Below are 24,081 nucleotides of genomic sequence, written 5' to 3' on the forward strand. Positions count from 1 at the left end.
GGGCTGGGAAGGTGACTCAGTGGTAGAGCGCTTGCCTTGCATGCATGAGGCCCTGGGTTCGATTCCTCAGCACCACATAAGCAGAAAAAAAAAAAGCCAGAAGTGGCACTGTGGCTCAAGTGGTAGAGCGCTAGCCTTTAGCTTAAGAGCTGAGGGACAGCGCCCCAGGCCCAGAGTTCAGGCCCCATGACTAGAAACCCCCCCCCCCCCCAAATAACATCTAATTTAGTTTAAGCTTCAGCTGTGCTCTTTTTGTGGTTCCCATCTTCTTCCCCAGGGATGAGCACTAGCTCCTTTCCCTTAGGTTGAGTTTCTGAACTTTAACTGTTCCCACACTCTGCACAAAAAACTCTGGAGCCAGGCTATCAGGTTCCATTCTTGCTCTCTGCCTCAGGTTCTGTGAGAAGGAAGCAGAGAGCAAGCTAGCCCTGAATCTGCTGGCACCTTGACTATAGAGTTTTTAGCTTCCAGAATGGTGAGCAATGCGTTTCTGGTTCCCATCAACTACTAGGCTTTCATAGCAGTAGGATAGGACCAAGAGACACTCAAAACTGGAACTGGAGAACCCCTGCTGGCCACTGGAAAATCTGAGGGACAACTGGTCCTGAGGAGGGACCAAGACTACTGCCAGGATAGGGATGGGCAGGAACCTGGGTACTTAAGGCAACAGCTAACTACTAAGTGGTAGTTTGGCAGTATGCTAGCTGTAGAGTAGCTTTGAGGGACTCTACTTCAGAAGGATGTGGTACTGGCTTAGACTCCTAAGTGCTTAGAAGGGTCACAGATAGATAGATAGATAGATAGATAGATAGATAGATAGATAGATAGATAGATAAATATTTGTTATTGTAAAGGTGATGTACAGAGGGGTTACAGTTACATAAGTCAGGTAATGAGTACATTTCTTTTTGAATAGTGTCACCCTCCCTTATTTTCTCTGTTTTTCTCTCTCCCACAAGTTGCGTAGTTCATTTTCAACATAGTATCACTGCTGCATTTGTTCATCCTTTGTCCCACCATTTCTTTGCTCCCTTCCTAACCGTCCCCAAAACAGATAAATTTACATATAAGACAAAAGGTACAGAAATAAAAAACAGTGACAAAGGAGAAAAGAAAAAAACAACAAGAAGCAAAATAACATAAAACCTCTTCATTTCAAACATCATTTTATGTGATCATATGCCCATAGCTATTGAACCTTTGTGATTCTTTCCTAAGAAAATCCTCCTTTGGTCTCCTCGTGTGAAAGTCTAAAGTCCTGTATAATTTATCATGGCCCAGTATATTTTTCTGTCTTTTACTATCCAATGCATTTACTTGTAGATTTGGTAAGGAAATGGAAAGACTTGGAAAAAATTATATTAAGCAAAGTAAGCCAGACCCAAAGAAACATAGGATGCATGGTTTTCCTCACTTGTTTTAATGAGAAAGTGCTAAGAAGGGTCTTTCTCAGGAACTGGTTTTAGACATTGTTATTCATGCAGCTTTATCCTTGGTTCATTCCCACATCTTGTCATGTTTAAAACATCACCACTTCATTACAACTTGCCTACTTATTCTCCTGCCAGGATTTCATTTTTGGTGCTTTATGTTTATGATCCCAGAGCCCATCCTTTCCTTGCTAAATGCAATATTACCATAGGCCAGGGAGAGCACTTGAACTATACATTTTGTGCAACAGCTTTTTCAAACCAGTTGCTGGCTTACTTTTCACTCTAAGCACTCATTCCAGTCATTACCAACAAGTGCCATCTTAATATCCTCAGACCCGGAAATGTCTTTAAAGGAATACATTAAACTCAATGGCCCCTGGAAGTCACCCAACTTCTCAGGCTAAAGTTCCTTAATGTGAAAATTGATCGAATGCTGGTAAGAATTAAAACCATTAGCTCAATCACAAGGTAACTTCAAAACCATAAAGAGCTGTAATGGTGTTAGGATCATCACCACTGCACCATAGTATAGAGCGAGAAGGACCTTTCAAATTCATCCTGTTGAAAGCATTTTCTCCTTTGAAATAACTTTTAAAGTGTGTCTGTCTTAAAGGCAAATGAGGAAACAGTTTACAGAGAAGTCAGGGGAGACACCCCCATCACCTGGAAGCTGTGAGCAGAACTAGATTCACATCCCTAGTTCTGGTCTAATATTGTCTCCATTTTTACTTACTGGGTCATGAAGTCTCTTTTTTGGGTAAGAGGCATTTATTATTTTTTTGCAAATCAATGTCAAAAAGGCATTTTCTGAGAAAATAACTAATGAAGTCAGGCATGGTGATACACACTTGTAATCCTAGCACCTTGGGTGGCTGTGGCAGAAAAATGGTTGAGTTCCAGGCCGGTCTGAGCTGAATAGTGAGATTCTTTCTCAAAATTAATAAAATAATCAATAATAAAATAATCTGCAGGAGCTGATGTAACAATTCCCTCAGGGTGTCAGCTCTCATGATCTCTCAAGCTCTTATCTCAGAAGTAGGGAAGGGTTAGCAATTTTCAACTGATATTTAAAGAAAATCAGGCATTTCTATGTTTTCCTAGTAGTTTGAGTTTTAAGACTGTAAGGTTCGACAGAAAGGAAACCACCAAATGGCTCAGGCAGAAAAGAGTTTATTGGGGGTGGGGAGAGAGCAGACTTCGGGCCTGCACAAGATGGAGGCACATAGAGACAGAGGGAAAGGAAAAAGAAAAAGAGGGGACTCATGTTGAGCTGGATTATATAGGGAAAGGTGGGAGGTGGGGCCACAGCAGATGGGGAAGTGATCTCAGAGCCTGGGAAACCTCTCACTGCCCCAGGGTGGCGTGACCAGGGCAGTTCAGGAAATGACCTCAGCGGATGAGGAAGAGACCTCAGAGCCTGGGATCCTTCGCTGACACACAGTCAGGTGATAGACAGTCAGGTGATTACTGGCTTTAGGCAGGTGAAGAGGAAAGGGAAGGGGCTGTTCTCCAGGGCAAACCTAACAAAAACAACTTCCATTCCTTGTGGCACTGTATTTATCTGACAACGTCAGTAAGAAGCAAAGCTTATTCTCCCTAATTCCAAGTAATTTTAGCTTATTACTTGTGAGTCTAATGCCTTAGGGACTGCTCAATTCTTTTCTATCATCCTGCAATTGAAAGATACCTGTCACCAGGGCCACCACTCTCATTCTTAAGGGCAACACAAATGTTATTTCTTCCTACAAACTGACTTTAACATATCTGTCAGAAAAGCAAACAAGTAAAACCTTTGTACATACCACTCCAGTTCTTAGCCATCTTGAACATATTTGCAGCTCTGGTATACATTTCACAAGCCTCTTCTATTCGTGTGTTTCCTCTACAAAAAAATTAAAACATGAGGTTATATTTTATTACAACAACCACCCATATTCTCCATCTTCTGGGTGCTGGTGGCTCATGACTGTAATGAGATCTAAGGATCACAGTTTGAAGCTAGCCTAGGCAGGAAAGTCTTTGGGACTACTATCACTACTACACTACCAAGAAAGCCAGAAGTAGAGCTGTGGGCTCAAGTGGTAGAGCACTAGCCTTGAGCAAAATAATCTTAAGGACAGCACTCAGGCCTTGAGATCCAAGCCCCAGCACTGATACAAACAAAAACAAAACCAAAATAATAATAAATGGTTTTTGGTAGTACTGGGGTAGTACTGGGACTTGATTCAGGAAAATAATGAACATTTAGTGAATACTTACTTGCTATATGTCAGAAAAATGGGAAATACTATTACTGTCTCCATATTCCAGATGAGAAAACTGAAGTATATAAAACTGAAGTCACCAACTACAACCACATAGTATAGCTACCATAGAAATGGGACTATAATATTCATCTGGCTAAGTTGGGAGTTCTCTTCCTTATAAGTTATATATATATATAAACTAAGTTTTTGGTCCAGGTAATTAGAAGTTTATTTCTCAAAGGAGGTTGAATTTGAAGGACAAAGATGCCTTTACCTTGTTTTTCAAGAGTTTACCACTATCTCTGTTCAGACTTAAAAATAAAACCTGAAGGCTAGTCATGGTGATACATACCTGCAACCCCAAGCTTCTAGAGAAAGAGGCAGGAGGGTAAGGAATACAAGCTTAGTTTAGATTAATATTGAATTCAAAAGCCAGACACTGGTTGCTCATGCCTGTAATCCTAACTACTTGGGAAGCTGAGATCTGAGAACTGAGGTTCAAAGCCAGCCCAGGAAGGACCATGAGACTCATCTCCAGTTAACCACCAAAAAACAGGAAGTGGAGCTGTGGCTCAAAGTGGTAGAATGCTAACCTTGAGCAGAAAAACTCACGGACAGAGCCCAGGCCCTGAGTTCAAGCCCATAACGATAATAAATTCAAGGCCAGCCTAAGCTAAATAGTAAGACCCTGTCTCAAAACAATAAAATAAAAACAAAACAAAAATCAAAGCCTGAATCCAGAGCATCTGGTAGAGTGTCATACTATTCTACTTCGGTGTTATGTCAGCTCTGGCCAGGGCAAGCCTTTGCCTCAACATAGGTGGGTGTTTAGAGTGCAGCCCTTACTCAGTACAGAACAGGGCACCAATTGCTAAATGAATACAAGTAGTCCTGGAAAGGACAGTGAAATTCTACAGGGGGCAGCTGATTCCACTGAAGGACAGCTATAAATGCTCAGTTGTGAGAACCTGAAAATCCAAGCTGTGAGACCCCAAAAGGATTGGGAGTTTGGAATGCCTTCTCCCAATACACACTTGGAATGCTAAATTTTCTGGGAAAGGTCAATCAGTCCAGGCTTAACGGGAACTCAGATTCCACCCTAAACTGTGTGTGAGCCTAAGGGTAGACTTAGGTTTATGCAAATTGTCCCTTGTTTACTGTTTGGCTCCCCTTCCCAGAACATACCACTTGTATATAAACTACTGTCACAAGTTGAAGTTTGTACTTTACTTCCTTGCCTGAGACCAATAAAAACCTTGGTTAATGGAATTCTGGGATCTGTTATCATCAGAAGGCTACCTGTCCCCTGGTTCCCAAACCTCAATTCCTAGGTACAGTCTCCATTATTGTATTGGTTCCTGTTATGGTGGATTAAGGAGCAAATGTGGGTTGCAACACTCAAACACTCAATTCATACACAAAACCCTTGGGTTTTGAAGACTTTCCTGAAGACTTTCCTAAAGACTTCCCTAATGCAAGATTGCCTTTTCTAAGCCAAGGTCTGTCTACAAAAGGCATTTTATCTATGATGTCTATTAACACTATAAATATAGAATAAGAGGAAAATCGATGGGGCTGGGAAGGTGGCTCAGTGGTAGAGTGCTTGCCTTGCATGCACCAGGCCCTGGGTTTGATTCCTCAGCACCACATAAGCAAAAAGAAAAAAGCAAGAAGTGGCGCTGTGGCTCAAGTGGTAGAGCGCTAGCCTTGAGCTGAAGAGCTGAGGGACAGCACCCAGGCCCAGAGTTTAGGCCCCACAACCGGAACCCCTCCCCCGCCAAAAGAGGAAAATCAAGACCTGGGAGAGACTTCATTATGTGTAGTTCACATAATGAGGAATTCAGAATAGATCATGGACTCAAGGACTCAGAAACAGGGAGACTTCACACAATATGAATGTGAATGAGTGCAAATACCTGTTCCAGGAACTGGATAAAGCTGAGCTGCAGCAAGGGGTATACAGTTACTTCTATGTCAATGAAAGCTATGCACAGTTGAGGCTGGGCACAAAGTTAGGCCCAGGTGTGAGTGGGGCTCAAGGTTTGACCCTCAGAGAGCCCTTTAATTTCTCCTCTCAGATTTGTGTATGTAAATTATGGATATCATCTATACTTTGGGTTTTTATGAGGATCAAAAGAAATCACCCATCGATAACTGCTGTGTTAATTGATGCAGAGTAGGTCCTCATTCAGGACAATTACTATAATTAGATTCACGCACAGAAAGCATAAAACTCATGTTGAAACTTAATTATAATGCAACAAAGTTGGAAGGTGGGGCCTAATGAAAGGGATTTGGACTTGTGGGAGTAGATTTTCTCTCTCTTTCCTCTGCCACTGGACAATACACATTCTCCCTTCAGACTTGTCATGTGAAGACTCAGCAGCAAGACTCAGATACCAGGTGCCAGTGCTTTGATCTTGCACTTTTCAGCCTCCATAATTCTAAGAAACTTGTTCTTTGTAAATTCGGGTCTCAGGTATTCTCTCACAGTAGCAAGAAGGAGAATAATATATCCAGACCTGAAAGAGTATTGAGGGAGCATGGAGGGGTAATAATAGCTAAAAGGACATTGTTTCTGTCTGGGGTGAAGATGTTGTAAAATTGTTGTGATAGTTGCGCAGCTCTAAATATACAAAAAAAAAAATCACTGAATTATAATTTGGTGATTTATATGGAATATATATATATATATATATTTATATAATGAATTATCTGTCTGTCTGTCCCTAAAGAGCTGTTGCCTCCACCCATTAAAAAAACAAAACAGCGGGGTGCTAGTGGCTCACGCCTGTAATCCTAGCTACTCAGGAGGCTGAGATCTGAGGATCCCGGTTCAAAGCCAGGGCAGGAAAGTCCATGAAACGCTTATCTCCAATAAACCACTAGAAAACCAGAAGTGATGCTGGCTCAAGCAGTAGAGCACTTGCCTTTAGCTGAAGAGCACAGGGACAGCACCCAAGCCCAGAATTCAAGCCCCACGACCAACCAAAAAACAAAATAAAACAAAACAAGCAAAAACAAAAATAACAAACCTTTGGGGGTTTTGTTACAGTGAATGACAGAATGGCAAGAAGTCATACCAAAAAAGGAAGCTGAAGAAAGTAGAGCCTTAATCTTATACACCTTTTCTCTTCTTTAAATTTACATTTTTACCACACAATTTGCAAATAGGCTTCCCCAGTGGAAAATTCTTAGCATGTGAAGCTTCTTGATTATAGACACATATCCCTGGATCTAACAAGGGTTGTCTACTTTCATGGGTCTTGTTTTTCTAAAATGTACCAAGAATTTTAAACTGTAATTACAATGCAATTATTCTTATTAAAGGTTGCTAAATAAAGCTAGTTTAATTAAAATGTACTTCATCCTATTATTTTCAGAGATATAGACATAGCTAAGAATAAGAAAACTCCTATATTTCCATATGTCATACCATTTTCAGTATAACAATCATAAAAGGCACTATCTCTATTTAACAGAAAAGAAAATGGGATCTGGAGGTCAATGGCTTATTCTTGTCACCCAGCCTAGGAGAGTGGTACAGCTGACTCCTGACTTCTTTAGTGATCTTTATAAACACTGAAAAAACCCCAGCTAGACCAAGAGACTGCACCTCCTTGAAACAACACCACAAATACTCTCATTTATAAAATTCTAAAAACTCCTTTGCTATAAAGAGAACACAACTGTAAAACTTCATGAAAAATTACATTTCAGAAATCATACCAAATGCTTACCTGTATATAAAAGTTAATCGTCACGTTTTAAGGATATTCAGAATTCACATTTAAATTATTCAAATGATTGCTAACCAGAGTTTTCAATAGAGACAGAAGTTTCTTGAACACAGAAATCAGATTCTGTGATATTATGTAATAAAGTAATACAATAAAGTACATGTCACTAAGCTGATAGAGCTAAATTCCTATTTTTTGGTTATTATGGAATTCAGGACCTTGAACAGCCAAATGCTTTCTCTACTATAAAATAAAATACTGGCCAGCTGGTAAAAGAACTGCTACCACTCTTTGGCCCAAGCTGGACAAACTGTCTCACTGCTAGCAGCAAGGTGAAATCCCTCTTCCTGACCAAGAAAAAATTTGTTGATGTCAATATGTGCCAGAAAACACTAGGAAGAGATTATATTGCCCACAGGAAGGTTAGAATGCTGCAGCAAGAATATCAAACCTCAGGGATGGAAGAAGTCCAAGACAGCACACCCAACGCTACCATATCCACTGAGGTCAAAATGCAACACATCCAAACATCAGAAACCAACGAATCCTCACACAATCTGAATCTTGATTTGCTCAATCCTGAATAATCACTGCTTTGGAGCATTGCACCACACTAGCAATGATAATACAGACTATTTTAAACTGTAGGTGGGAGGAGGGAGGTATCAAAGTAGACATGTGGGAATTAATGGCACACACATCCTGAGATACAGCTGAAAGAGGTGACAAATACTAGGGCAGAAATAAAGTGCCTTAAAATTACAAGATATTATAGTAGCATTATCTCCAAAAGTTACAGTGACAGTGACAGTGTTGTAAAGATGTACATGCAGAACTGGGGGTGGGGTGGGAGAGGAGGAATCCAATTCTATCATCAGAATATTCTTATGAAGTTTCAAGCCATATCAATGGACTGGAAAATAAGTCTCACTATTGTTAGTGCTTAAGTCCATGGTGTGCATCTCACACACAGGGCAGTGCTGCCACTGCTGCCTTTACTGTTTCTTTTCTTTCCTCCTCCTTCCTCTCCTCTTTCCCCTCCTCTTCCCCTCCTCCTCCTCCTTCTACCCGCTCTTTCTCCCCCCCTAATCCATCTCCTCATTATTTACCAGCACTATCTCCTAGTCATTAACTTGATCAGAGAAAACATAATACACAATTAATATAGCAAAGCAGTGTGACAGTTAAAAAAACTATCATATCAATAATATTTTAGGTCTCTTCACAAAACGAAACTCAACTTTGTTCTCAATATGAGAGATTAACTAAAATAAATCTATTCTGAAAGGCTTAAAATAGAGATAGTTTAGGGCTGGGAAGGTGGGTCAGTGGTAGAGCACTTGCCTTCCATGCATGAGGCCCTGGGTTCGATTCCTCAGCACTACATAAGCAAAAAGAAAAAAGCCAGAAGTGGTGCTATGGCTCAAGTAGTAGAGTGCTACCCTTGAGCTGAAGAGCTGAGGGACAGCGCCCAGGCCCAGAGTTCAGGCCCCACAACCGGACAAAAAAAAAAAAAAAAAAGATAGTTTAAAGAATAGCAAATACATAAACCAATAAATGCTAATTTGTCACTACCACAAACAACCCTGACATCTCCAAAAAGTTTCTCTTGCTAATTTTTACCTGATACTGCAGACTAGTTCTTTCTCCAAGTGTCATCATTCACTCTTCTGAAATGGAAACTCTCTCTGGGATGGCTAGTCTCCGTTCCTTTCCCTCCCCTCTTCCTTCCCCTGCGGCCCCCCCCACCCCACTTCTCTCTCTCCCTTTCTTACTGAGGCTTGAATTGAGGGTCTCAGGCTCTTTTTGCTTGAGGCTGAAGTTGTATGACTTGATACAACTTCCACATGCCCACTTCCAGCATTTTGCGTGTTAATCAGAAATAATGCATCTCACAGATGTTTTAGTTAATTAATTAATTAATTAGTTTTTGGCCTGGGCTGGCTTCAAACTACGGTCCTCAGATCTCAGACTCCTCAGTAGCTGGGATTATAATATGTGTCACCAGCACTAGGCCCTCTTATTTCTTACAGAGGGAATACAGCCATGGAAACAGCAGGGGAGGGTCACTACACTTTTGTCTAATGGAAGCACGTGTCCCTTTCACTTGTACTTCCTCAATGTTAGCCATGTGGCCACCACAGGCTCAATAGGGGGCTGTGGAACACAGGCACAGGCACTGGCTAAATGTTTAATCCCCTTACATAATACAGTTCTAAAGCAGACACACAAACAACAAGTAAGAAGGGATTGCTATCCTAGAATCAAACAAAGTAGAATTTGGGCTCTAAGTACTCAATATGTTAAACAAGTATATTTTATAGTACAAAAGATAAAATTCATAATGAAATTATATAGGTATAAATATCTATGTACCAAAAACACAGCAGAAACCTTTTGAAAACAGAAACTATAAGAGATGTAAGAAGGTAGAAACACAGTTAAAAGAGACATTAATGGGCCCCTCTTGTTGTTCAAAGCAGATCAAGTGGATAAACAAAGAAATACAGACACAATATAATCAGTGATTACATTTTATAAATACTACCAAACCCTGTTAAGAAAATACCTACTTTCTTCTAAAGTATATATGGGCAAAGAAAATCTCAAATTCCCTGATTATAAGGAAAAGTAGAAATTAAAACATAAAAAAGGAGATTTTTGCCTATGAAGCTGATGAAGTTTCAGAACATTTTCCTGAACTCTTGGATCAAAAGGAAAACAAGCCCAAGCCAGATGTGATGACTCAGGCCTGTAATCCTAGCTACTCAGGAGGCTGAGATCTAAGAACTGATCTTCAAAGCCAGGTTGGGCAAGGAAAGTCCATAAGACTATTATCTCCAATTAGCCACCAGAAAACCTGAAGTGCTGCTGTGGCTCAAAGTGGTAAAGGGCTAGTCTTGAGCAAAAAAGAGCTCAGGAACCCACAAATGATTTTTCCCCCCAAAAAAGGAAAATGAGCTAAAATAAAATCCCTGTCTATATGTCAAGAGCCACAGTGAGCCGTTAAAACAGCTTTAAAATTTATCATCTTAAATATTTGGTTTATACAAATAAAAATGGAAATAACAAACTACCCACTCCTCCCCCAAGAAGCCAGAGGGAAAAACAAAAGGAAAGTGAAAAGAAAACAATAAAAGTAAAAGTAGAGATTAATTAAGTAAAAACAGAAAGCAGAACAACTAATAAACCAAATTCTGGTTGTTAAAGAAAATGAAAAGAATCAAGGGAAAAGGAGAAAGTATAGATACAAACCATGAAGGAGGTAACTACAGAAACAAACAATTTTGTACAGGCCATAAAAGACTGTTTTGTGCAACTCTACAAACAAAAATTTTTAAACTTGGCTGAAATTAATAACCTCCTAGGAAGATAAATTTTACCAAATACTGGCTTCAGTACAAATAGAAAATTTAAACACTCCAAATTCTGAAGAGAAAGTTATCAAAGGAAGACACACCAAAAATTTCCAAAACTTTACCATAAGAGGATTCAACATAAATTTTCAAAGAACCTGGATAGTTCTTTGATGGTGTATGTTCCGAATGGTATATGCCTTGTAATTTCAGTTCTTAGACAGAAGGATAGCAAGAGGCCAGCCAGGGCTACATTCATAATGAGATCCTATTTCCAATCCCTTCTCAATAAAATCTAATCTTAAAAAAAAACCTAAAATAAAAATATAAAAACCTTTCAAAGACCACAATCTTAAAGGAAAAACTCCAAAATTCATTTAAGACATACTTATTATCAGGCACGCGTGATTCACACCTATAATCCTAGCTACTCAGAAGGCTGAGATCTGACCAGTGAGGTTTGGCATCAGTCTAGGCAGGAAAGTGTGTGACATCCTTATCTGCAATAAACTACTCAGAAAATGCCGGAAGTGGCACTGTGGCTCAAGTAGTAGCCTTGAGCACAAAAGAAACTCAGGGACAACACTCAGGCCCTGAATTCAAGTCCCATGGCCCACATACACACACAAAAAAAACACCAAATAAACAACAAGAGAGATGCCTGTTACACCATTAGTAAAACTTGATAAAAGCCTATACATAAGTCAGGTAATGAGTACATTAATTTTACAATAAAATAAAAAGAAGCATAAAAATAACAAAAGTGATACACATAAAAGAATTTTAAGTAAAACAATTCTAAGTGAAATATATAAGAACAGAGTCTAAAGAGCTTATTAAAAGATAAAATAGCACAGAGATAGGTGCATTCCTGTAATCCTAATGCTGAGAATGCTGAGACAGAAGGATTCAGAGTTTGAGGCCACCTTGGGCCATATAGCAAGCTCGGTCTCTAATCATTGTCACTACATCATCATCATCATCATCATCATCATCACTATCATCATTACCATCATCTACAGAGGTATAATCAGGAATGCAAGGATAGTTCAATATGAAGCCATTCACTGCTGAACACATTAATAAGTCTAAGGATAAAAATCATGTTTATCTCCATAGATATTGATAAGATCTTCAAAATATAACACTAACTCACATTGAAAATACATGGTAAAATTAGAATTGAGATACTTTCTTCCCATGATAACTGTCTCTATTCACGGTTGACTTATTAAGCTGTTAGAGTTTAATTAATTTATCATTACTTGCATAAAAGACCACATAAACTCCAGCAAATTCCTCAACATTTCCAGCAGAATCCATAGATATGGTTAGGAAATCAGAAGTGTCCTAGAATTTTTTAGAATTATGATGGTAACTATTAGGAAAACTAAAAAGAGACAGTTAAAAACTATTTCTTTGGACTGGGCACAGGTAACCCTAGCTACCTGAGAAGACTGGGAAGATTATGGCTGCAGGCCAGTCCAGCAGAAAAGTCAAGACTTCATCTCAATGTTAGAAGCATGTCAATTTATAGGAAGCCTAATGTGGCAAACTGTAGTACATACAGGTTCCTGGGGAGGAAAAGGGATAGTTCAATGGTAGACTACCTGCCTAGCAAGTATGATGTCCTGAGTTCAAATCTCAGTTTCCTCCCTGAAAAATCAAGATATATTACTTTGGGGTGGAGGATGACTGGAAGAATTTACTGTCCAACTAAAACTCTCTGTATTCTCTGTACTTTTCTACTATGCATGAAACATGTATAGTATTTGTTTATTGTAGCATTTGTTTAAAATAAATGTTTAAGTAAAACACAGAAGAAAGTAACATGAATACCTCTTCACTTATTACACCTTTGCTCCTTTTTTTGGGTGTTAATTCTGGAGCTTGAGATCAGGATTGGGGGCTGTCCTTGGGTTTTTTTTTTTTTTGCTCAAGGCTAGCATTCTATCACTTAAGCCACAGCTCTACTTTGAGGCTTTTTTGTTTGTTTGTTTTGGTTTTGGTTGTTAATTGGAGATAAGAGTCTTCTGGAATTTCTGCCCAGGCTAGGTTTGAACTATGATCCTGAGATCTCAGCCTCCTAAGTAATAGGATTACAGATGTAAGCCACCAGTACCTAGCTATACATTTGCTCTAAAAAAAAAAAAGACAAAAGTAAACTTAAAAAAAAATCAGGATTTGTATTAGTGTTAATATATTGTTTCCCTACCAGCATTCACCAGCTTCCTGCTGCATGCCTCTAGCTGGGTAATGTGTTGGACCATAGCAACAATACGGAATAGACTCCCAAAGAGCCACCTACCATGTGTTCCTACTCTTCTCTAAGTAATTCTCACAAAAATGACAGAGTGAATACATGATGAACTCTGAAAAAAATGCAAGCAGAAAAAGTCCAGGTTGGGTGTTATATCATTTGACACCCAACTGTAATGACCTAAAACTAGAATACAGAATGATTCAAACTAACCATAATACTGCTCTGTGCAGTTGAATAAGCATTCTTACATCTTGACACCCCATTCAAGCCTAGCAACTCTGCCCATTTGAAAGTTAAAACAAAAGTCCCCTGAGAATGACTTTCTTGATTAGCTATGGTCATCAAACTGTAAATGAGAGAACCAGAGCCACAAATACCATTGCATTTGTTTTATATCACATAATATCTGAAATAATTATCCATAGATTATTCTAGTTCTTACATTACAATATACATTTTTTAATACATATCATTTGTGTCTATCTGTAAAGCTTACCTTAATAGGCTGGGTTTTGTTTGTTTGTTTGTTTTTTGGTGCTAGTCATGAGGTTTTTGAAGTCAGGGCCTTGCACTCTTGCTTGGCTTTTTCATTTAGAGATGGTGCTCTATCACTTAACGGTCAAGTCCTTATGATTTTTCTAAAAGTTTAATCTGTAGTGGAATATTAAATTATAGCTGGGAAAATCCTAAATGCCTTATGAAGGCTATCACAGGACAGTACATATTTAGGCAAAATGTAGACACATCTTTACTGTAATGTACAGGTACCTGCACGTACCACAATTTGCCTACTTTAGGCTTCCTATAATATGGCACATATATGCCACCATGCCCAGCTTCTAATGTTGAGATAAGTTTTGAATTTTCTGCTGGATTGGCATGCAGCCATAATCTTCCGAGTCTTAACAAGCATGAACCAACAGTGCCCAGCCTATTCACTTTCATCTTCACTGAAATAAAGCCAAATGAACTCTGATAATAGCCTACAGTGCTTAAGAAATATTTCCAGCTTTTATAAATAGCAAGTCATGGGGCTGGGAAGGTGGCTCAGTGGTAGAGCGCTTGCCTTGCATGCATGAGGCCCTGGGTTCCATTCCCCAGCACCACTTAAGCAAAAAGAAAAAAAAGCCAGAAGTGGTGCTGTGGCTCAAGTGGTAGAGCGCTAGCCTTGAGCTGAAGAACTGAGGGACAGTGCCCAGGCCCAGAGTTCAGGCCCCACGACTGGACCAAAAAAAAAAAAAAAATAGCAAGTCAGTTGTAGATTCATGATAATATCAAGATAGGCAATCGGTCCCTTCACTAAATTTACACTGCCACAGCCAGATTTCTACCTCCTTTATAATCTGTCATTCTTAAGCACCTCTTTCTTAGATGGCACTGTACAGGTTAACCTCGGTTTCTATCTTAGCAACAAATGGAGCTAACAATAAGGAGGTCTTTGAATTTCAAAACTATTTTAAACCTTATTAAGATCTAAATTAAAAACCTGAAATTACTACAAAATTCTATAGCTCATTCATGCCAAAGAACAAAATGACAACACAGCTTTTGGAAGTAGTTTTTACTATACTATACTATATCATACTATACTATACTACAGTGATCCCTCACCTATCACGGGAGTTATGTTCCAGAGACCCCCATGGTAGGTGAAAGTCTACCAAATAGCAGTGTCATATAGTCATCCCTTGCTATACTGTGGTTAACTTATTGCTACTTCGTGGATTTTCACCTAACACAGGGTTCTCTGGAACATAAATGCCGTGATAAGTGAGGGATAACTATTTACATATTTTTGACCCATGACACAGTGAAGCCCTGATAAGCAAACGCAACATAGTGAGGGACAACTGTATATCCTTCAGAATAAGACTTAATTTTATCTACAGCTAGAGAAACACATCACTATTTAACTAACCAGCAATCACATAGGAAAACAAAGCAGAAGTAGAACCTCTCTTCCTGCAATGTTTATATCACTTTCCAGCTATTTTCTTGTGGGAAAGGGCTATGGGAGAAAGGTATGGTGGGAAAGTACAGTCACCTGTTCTACCAAGCAGACAAAGCATGGAACTTGTGCCTAACAATCTGAAGAAATATTGACTAGCCCTTTCTTGTGAATATGTGTGAATATTTTCATCATACTGAAAGCAACAACAACAAATAAGAACTATCAAATAATGGTGAGCATACAATATTGCCACAAAGCCAGAGTGGGTGGGAGATCAACAATGAGAAAAGAAGAACATAAACCCATGACAGGCTTTAATCTGCAGTCAGGGTATTACAAATGTCTGTGATGTAAAACATCTGCAATATACCAAACACCTCTTACTGGCTACCATATCCTTAAGACAGTACCATCTATCCCCTTGTAAACATTAACTGTTCAGCTCTTAAGTTATGTGAGCTCCAATTATATTGAGGTATATGTGTATCTTGTTAATTCTGTGTTGTTAATTCAGGAGTCTAATGTGAGTATAGACTACACTACTTTAAAGAATTATAACTGGAAGAGGATCAGGGTAGAGTAACTTGTACTCCAGCCTAGAAAGGTGATGGCAGGTGCATGTGATGCTACCTTCCGAAGACAAGGGATACTAACCATCTAACATGGATAATAATAATAAAAAAATCTTAGTCTTCTCATCGAAATTAACAGCAAATTGTTTTTTTCCTTCAAATGATATATTATTGTTAAACCTCACAGTACTCTTAAGTATTCTTCATTCTCTAAGTTTTCCAGAAGCCAAGTATTATGGGAAATAACGCAGTCCTCAAAAGTATAAATAATGCTTACATGGCATTTTAATAAATTACAAACTCTTTTAGGTTATTTATTTCATTACAAAACCAATGATCAAGTGTTTGGCTCCAAAACCCTAGAAAAGCTACTTAATTCATTCTCTCCTCAAACCTTATTGATAAATAACTGGAGCTGACATTTTTTAAGAATATGCAAATTCGGGCTGGGAAGGTGGCTCCGTGGTACAGCGCTTGCTTTGCATGCCTGAGGCCCTGGGTTCGATTCCTTAGCACCACATAAGCAAAAAGATAAAAGCCGGAAGTGGCGCTGTGGCTCAAGTGGTAGAGCGCTAGCCTTGAGTTGAAGAGCTGAGGGACAGTGCCCAGGCCCAGAGTTCAGGCCCCACGACCGGACCGCCCCCCCCCTAAAAAAAAGAATATGCAAATTAACTTCTGATAAGCAGCATCTCCAACATCTGTAATCCTCAATGTTTCACAAATATATGTTCACTAAACTCTCCCTAATTATTGGAAGCACTATTTAGCATCCTACTATAACAGAGGAGAATGAAACTCAGGGAAGCAACACTAACTTGCCCAAAGTTCTAGAAGCTAAGATAATAAACTGAGCTCCTATATCCAGGATAGACCTAGATACAATGACTTATGTGCAAATGGAGTGTGAATAAAGCTGATGTATGTCCTGTCAGTGATGTAGGGCAGCAATAATCAAAAGATATTTCTTTAAAAGCAAAGATTTCTCAGAATCCTTTCAGGATTACTGCCCCTAAATTTGACCTACTTTAAAAAAAAACAAATGTCTCTTGACCAAATGGAAGTATCCAGAGCTGTTTCTTCCCTCTCTGCCAATTAAGATTTTCCCAAGAAGTACATCCTGATTTGAAATGCAATGTAACATTAAGATCTCCTACTGGCATGAAGAATTTATTTGAATGAATTTTAAACGTCTTGTGAATCAGACAGAGGAATTTCTGTTTAGCATTAGCATTAAATACTAGACAAAGGCCCTTGTAACTTTTGTATGGGAAACAAGGCAAATCTTTGAGCCATATGTCATATGAGAAGTTTAGAATTCAGCTGTAATAAATGCCTTCTGTGAGGTCCTTGAAGATAGGCACATTATCTTCATACATCTTTGCAGCCCACACTATCACACCCTTTTGAAACTTATTCATAAGCCTTTCCTAGAGAGGTATCTATAAAGGTTTACCATTAAAATATCTCATAATACTTCAATGTTATAATTTGTAACCAAAAGAATGAACTTCACAAAACCAAAAGTTTACTCATTGGCTGTGTTTCCTGAACTAAGAGACAAAACTGAATTTGTTCAGAAATAAAATTGTGTCAAACAATGCGATGGTTTAGTATGTGCCAAGTATCCTTCTTGAGAAGAACATGGTGCTCTTGGTGACAACAGAGGACCTTCAATTTCAAAAAGAAAGATCGAGATTTCTTTCTTTCTCATCACAAACAGCTGAATCATTCACATAATCAACAGCCCAGCCAGCACAAGCTGTCAGTGCAGGCTCTGCTTTTTGAGAGGTACGAATTAAAAAACAAAAAAAGACATTAAGGACGACAGGAAATTCCCCGAAGATGTTGACTTAAAACGTTATCTTTAATCAAACTGGTGGCACTGGTAATAAACCCACCTCTGGCAGAGGAAAAACACAATACTGAGGAAATGAATTCCTTTTATCCAGGGAGTATTTAATAAATGTCTACTGGTCGCCAGGGCCCTGGGCCAAGGCCAGAGTGCCATTCCCCGATAGGGAATGGGGGCGGTGGCCTAGCACTCCCCGCGGGCAGCCAGGCACCAGGCTGGATCCCTGGACAGCACCTCGCACCCCTCATCCAGCAACACGGGTCTCCTGGAACGCTGTGGACTCCATCCCCATGAAAAGCACAAATCCTACTCGCCAGGCCAAGGGGGACCCCACAAGCAAGGTTTAGATCCAGGTGTGGAACCCTTATGATTCTGACAAAGCCAATGCTGGGGGGGGGGGGCAGGAAATGAGGGAGACCTGGGTGTCTCTGGAGGACGGTAGTGGCTGAGCGCCCCTGGGGCCGTTCTGGGAGTCTCTAGGGGAGCTTAGGGGGACTTCTGGAGGTCGCACGGAGGCCGAGGGCTCCTCTAACGAGGTTCGGGGGCACTCCAGAGAGGTGTGGTGAGGGATCTGGAATGCGCGTGGGGACTGGGAACCCCAAGCACTTCCTAAGGATGCAGAAGACACTGGGGACCTCGGAGGGTACGTGGGGGGCTCGCAGGCCTCGGACGCTGTTCTAGAGGACCCCATGGGGGTCTGGGAGCCCAGGAAGGTCTCTGGAGAACACACGGGGTCCTCAGACACAGCCTGGGTGACTCAAGGGTGGCCCTGGGACCTGAGGGACGCTAGGAGGGTTCAGGGGACCCGGAGGGTGTTCTGGGGACCGTGCAAGGGCAGCGGTTTGCGGGGGGAGGGGTCTAGGGGGGAGTACGGAGAACCCCCTGGGCACGCACACTGTGGCGCTCACCCGAACAGCCCTCGGAGGAAGGAGTGGGAGGCCTTGACTCGTTTCTCAGCCTCCGCCATCAGCTGTACCGCTTCTCGCTCCTTCCCTGCGTTGTCCATTTTGCCAGCCGCCGCTGTCCACCGCTTCCTCCGCCCGTTCGAGAAGCTCTCGAGTGCCTCGGCTCTCCCGGTGGTGGAAGCGCAGGTGCGCGGCGCGGTGCCTGCTGGGATTTGTAGTCCGAGAGGCTATCACGGCCATTTGGATACGAGAGATACCCACTACAACGCCCAGAAGACCGCTGGGCAGGGCCGGGAGGGGTCTCCGCTCGGACTCCCCAGACTCTGGCGTAGGGGGCGTGGCCCTCTATAGGGGTCTTGGGCTAAGGTGAACTAAGGCTTTTAAGTATGGGAAGTTGGTAAACGACTCTTGGCTTACAATAGCGATCACCCGGAACATGCAGCCTTAGGAATCTTTGTTGCATACGACTGACACATAGCAATGGACCGATGGGGATGTAACAGATTGGAATGTTCAACCAAATGCAAGTCTTTTCTAACAGAATCTAATACAGCCACTGAGAGCAGTTTCATCAACCATGTGAGGCCCTCCCCCACTCTCCAAAATAAGGAGCAACAGCTGGTGGGAAGAGCTAATTTTAATCTCTGGGAGCAAGATGTTTAAGAATGCATCATCTCCCCCAATATAAATTCAAAGTCATTTCTAAATCTCCCCAAGCTGCAACTTTCTGCTGGTCCTCTTTTTAGTACAAGTGAATTGCATGTGAGCCAAACGCACATAATCCACCCTTTTTTATTGACTGAATTCTATTAAATGAATGTGAGTCATTGACCTGACTTATCCCTTATATAATACTGGCCACAGGGTGGATCTTCTAGGGCAACATTTTTGTATGCCAGGAAGACTTCAAATCTCTTAAGAGAACTATCCATAGATAGAGGCAGTCCTGTGCCAATGATTTCCAGAGGGAATTATATTTTTAATACAATGTCTAGACCAGTTGTGGTTGGCAATGCTAACACAGAGGTGATGAAGCAAATACAATCACTGCCAAATGAGAACTTATGACAATTTATAACTATTAATACACTGATTAGCAAAACAACCCTAAGAAAAAGAAACTTGTTGTTAGAAACAAGGCAAAAGGGACCAAAATCCTAGAAAGAAAGGTTAGTAAAGCCTCCATTAAAGAGTCCATACATTGTAGGACACTCAAGAAAGAGGAAACCTCAGGGCATTGTGCACTGTTGATGAACAATTATTGTATATATTTGTATCATTTTAAAAAGCTGATTTGTATTTGTAGAAGTTTAGAGAAAGAAGGGAGGAAATTGAGGGTGACAGTAATGCAGGAAAGAAGAGATGAAAAACTGCAAAAACTGGACATAGACCCTGAAAAGCAAAATAAACTATGGTGATTAGATTGAACGGACCAACTTAAAACTTCTAATTCTATCAAACTTGATGCAATACAGAAGTTCTGTAGGATGTTCAAGAAATACAGATCTCTAGGCCACTAGCCTAGAACTTGGTGTTAGAATCTCCTTGAACTGGGATCTAGGAAGTAGACCTTTAAAAAAAGAAAAGAAAAAGAAAAAGAAGTCTTCACTCCTTTCTCTTTCTTTCTTTCCTTCCCTCTTTCTTTCTTTCTCTTTCTTTCTTTCTTTCTCTTTCTTTCTTTCTTTCTCTCTCTCCCTCTCTTTCTTCCTTTCTTTCTTTCTTTTCTTCCTTCCTTCCTTCCTTCCTTCCTTTCTTCCTTTCATGGGGCTCGAAATCTGGGCCTGGGCTCTGTCCCTGAGCTCTTCAGCTCAAGGTGAGCACTCTACCACTTGGGCCACAGTGCCACTTCCAGTTTTCTGGTGGTTAATTGGATTTCCTGCCAGGGCTGGCTTTGAACAGCAATCCTCAGATCTTAGCTTCCTGAGAGCTAGGATTACAGCTGTCAAGATAAGAGTCAAGATAAGAGGAGGAAGCAAAGAAGAGAGCCAAACTTTACAAAATAAGGACTGACTAGATTGAGAGATAAGGGATCAGAAGTGAAAATAAGAGGAATGACCCCTTAATATGGGCCAGGGATGAAATGGAAGAAACTCAGGTAGGAGCTGCCCTGGAGAAGATTCAGGGATCCATTTACTTACATTACGCTCTCTAGGATGGCCAAATAGCAACTTTACATTTAAATTCAACACTATTAAATAAAATATAACCTCTATTTCTTAGTCACAGTAACAACATTGCAAATGCTTAATAGCTACACATAGCTAGTGGCTACCATTGTTATGCCAAGGTTGCAGGACCCCCCACAAGAAGACCACCGAGAGTCAGACTCTACAGCTGTTTTATTTAAACGGGCTGCAGCTTGGGCCTCGTCCTACACTCCGACACAGCAGAGCCTAGGAGAGCCCCAAGCTAAGGATTTGCAGGTCTTATATAGGAACACAATCAACCAGGTGTTTTGATTACCACTATGTGTTGCTTTGCTAGACAGAAACAAGCAACCAGTGGTGGTCACTGTCTCAAGCTTTAACCATTCACCATGATGAAGTATATGGATGTAGAATAATCCTGTCATTGCATAGAGTCCTAATGGATAACACTGGATTATATTCACCATATGAATTAGTTAGCCTTATATTACTATAATGGGATGCTTAGGGCAATTTACTTATAAAGATAAAAAGGATTATTTTAGCTTCCAATTCTTGAGTTTCCACTATAAGACTGGATGGCCCTAAGGCTTTGATCCTCTTTTGAGAGTGGAATATCATAGTACTAACACAACCGTTCTCATCTTGAGCCAAGACGTGTATGGTGTTGGGGGACAGAGGGAGTATATGGGCTGTGAATTCCACAATCCCATTAAGAATGTAATTCCAATGAGCTAAAGATCTCCCACTAGTACCTAATTCCTAAGGTTATGTATAATTTACCCAAATAGTACAACCCTGAGGACCAAGCACATAACACTAGACCTTTGGAGGACACTGATCTGAATCATATCAACTTGCCTTTCAGGGGCTCTGAGAACTTACTAAGAAAAGAGGGAAATGATTCCAGGCATGTTTTTAGAAGGTAGATTGTGAGTGTTATGGCCTTCACTCTGAAATAAGACCTGGGTCAAACAGATTGCTGGCCTTTCTCTAACAGAAAATCCAGAGGACACATGGACACCCAAACCAATCAGTATATCAGAGTCTACACTAGAAAGTTAAGTGTCCACCTCCCTATCAGAGAGAAGGGCACAAAGGCAGGGCTGAAGCCCCATGAGATTCCTCAGCTCTAAAACAGGCAGAATCAGAAAATGACCTTGTGATAAGAAGGTATGGCCTTCTGCATGTTTTCCTAGAAGGGGAGGGAGAATGTTAGATCGAATAGGATCACCTTTTTCATAACCTGCTCTCAAAAGTAATGGAGCATCACTTTTCCACACAGAAGAAAAGAGATAAAGCTCATTCATTCATGGGGAAGGGTGCCATGTCTCGATGGGAGAGTCTCAATAGATTTGAAGACAGTTTATAACCACCACTAATGTTAGGTTAGAAGTGATTCCACACTCTGGTCCATTCTGGTTACCCTGAACAAGTTGTGATACTAGAGGCTCTAGGCTGAGGAGAAACTCTGCCTCACATGGTCCTGAAGCAATGAGGGTCCTGCCTAGGATTTCAGCTGCCCTCTTACAGGACATTCTAGCCTCAGTTCTGCCTTCAAGGGTCAGAGTGGTTCAGAGGCACTGGATAGAGCAGTCCACTTCTAAAGCAATGTGCTCTACCTTAGAAGGCGGGGACCAATGGAGACATTCCAGAAATCTCTTCACCAAAATCATTAAGCAATGTAGTAATGAAAACAAATATCCTTCATTCCTGTGAATAAAGTTGTGCACCTTTAGGACCAGAATTTAATTGCTCTATTTATAGCGATTCTTTTCAATTTCCTCATGGACTTGCTAAACCCAAGTACATTTGAACTTTTCCTTTTAGCAATACTGCAATTTGAACTCAAGGCGTCTACTTGCAAGGTATGATTTGAGTTGTACCCCAGCCTTTTGAAACCCAAGAGAATTTGATCAGTAAATTTCAGAGAAATAATTAGTTGTGTGTTTGTTTGTTTCTCCCATTGGAGACTGTGACTTGAACTCACTATCTGATGCTTTATACTCATTGGCAGGCTTCCTACCACCTGAGCCATACCTCCAAGCCCTAGTTATGTCATATATATATATATATATATATATATATATATATATATACATTTCAAAACAGCATTAGTTTATGGAGGGAGTTCCATTTCATACCACATTAAAGTTGCTACAAATATTCTCAAATATGGCTTTTGAAAATACAATCTAATAGTTTCTTAAGAAAATGCTCTTTAAATTTTTGATAAAAGTTAGAAAAGAAAGAATTAGACATGACTATCTGCTTGGGAAAAATATTAAATAGTAAAATTACTAATTATGAGAAAATATATATTACTTATATTAGGGTCACTAGTTAATGTAACTTTTTCACTAGACAGTTGGAAAATGTATAGAAACTTTTTTTGTTGTTGTTGGTCGTGGAGCTTGAACTCTGGGCTTGAGTGCTGTCCTTCAGCTCTTCAGCTCAAGGCCGGTACTATACTGCTTGAGCCACAGCGCCACTTCTGGTTTTCTGGTGGTTAATTGGAGATAAGAGACTCATGGACTTTCCTGCCCTGGCTGGCTTTGAATTGTGGCCCTCAGATCTCAGTCTCTGGAGTAGCTAGGGTTACAGGTGTGAGCAAACGACACCTGGCCTAGAAACTGTCTTAATTAACTTTTACTTTAAATTTCAGCAAGTGGACAAGCGACACAGTTGAAACTTAGACCTTTCTCATCTGTGCTTAAGATAGATCTATCAAAGTCATGGTTTTGTGCTTGAAACATAATTGTTGAGAGAAATAGATGATTTCTTTCTTTCATGCCCTTTAATTCCTTTTCACAAATTGCTATGCAATGAATATAATTCAAAGACATTTTGGGAATAAGATATTCTCTCATAATTTAACATGTGTAACAAAACTTTTATTTTTAATATATACATGTCTCTAATCATCAAACTTTCAAGTGCAAAGATGTGCTTGGTTTGTACAGGTTTGTAGTTTGCATTTTTGTTTGTTTATGAAACATGTTTCTATTTTTGTAACTACAGTTGTGTGCTATATAATGACTTGAAGTTTGGATTTGGAATGACTCCTGAAAGTTCATGTATAAAAAAGGCTATTCTGGTGGCTCACACCTGTAATGCTAGCTACTCAGGAGGCTGAAATCTGAGGATTGTGGTTTGAAGCCAGCCCAGGCAGGAAAGTCCAATTAACCATCAAAAAAGCCAGAAATAAAGCTGTGGCCCAAATAGTAGAGAGCTAGAGTACATAAGCTTAAGGACAGCGCCCAGGCCCTGACTTTAAACCCTAGGACTGCACCAAAAAATAAAATAAAATAATAATAGATCAAATTAAGCTGAATTTTTGCACACCTGTTCTGCATCTTAATAACTAACTGAAAATACAACCAGTCTTTACTATTCATAATTTCCCTGTTTAAAAATTCACTTACTTACCAAAATGTATTTATTATCCTCAGACCAACACTTATGGTGTTTTCGCAGCCCCTAAGGGTGAACAGTGTGAACTTCCCCATTCATAAATTCCAGTGAGGGTTGAACACAGTGTTCTAGTTTCCTTACTGTTAGTAAGTGTCCCTTTCACAGCCTGTGTAGTGCCACGTATTGCATTTTTATGATTCTA

At 40.2% G+C, this 24,081-nt stretch overlaps 1 protein-coding gene across 1 annotated transcript in view; it reads right to left on the reverse strand.

Moving 5' to 3' along the window:
• Positions 1-18,446, reverse strand: part of Napb (NSF attachment protein beta) — a 39,216-nt gene extending 20,770 nt beyond the window's left edge. The window contains exons 1-2 of the mRNA XM_042666486.1: positions 18,322-18,446; positions 3,236-3,315 (exon numbers count right to left, since the gene is read on the reverse strand). Coding sequence (XP_042522420.1) covers positions 3,236-3,315; positions 18,322-18,419 — 178 coding nt within the window. The 5' untranslated portion in view covers positions 18,420-18,446. The remainder of the gene's footprint in view (positions 1-3,235; positions 3,316-18,321) is intronic.
• Positions 18,447-24,081: the final 5,635 nt, after the last annotated feature.

Source organism: Dipodomys spectabilis, unplaced genomic scaffold (assembly GCF_019054845.1).
Source record: "Dipodomys spectabilis isolate Male_0828 unplaced genomic scaffold, ASM1905484v1 ptg000365l, whole genome shotgun sequence".
Lineage (NCBI taxonomy): Eukaryota > Metazoa > Chordata > Mammalia > Rodentia > Heteromyidae > Dipodomys > Dipodomys spectabilis.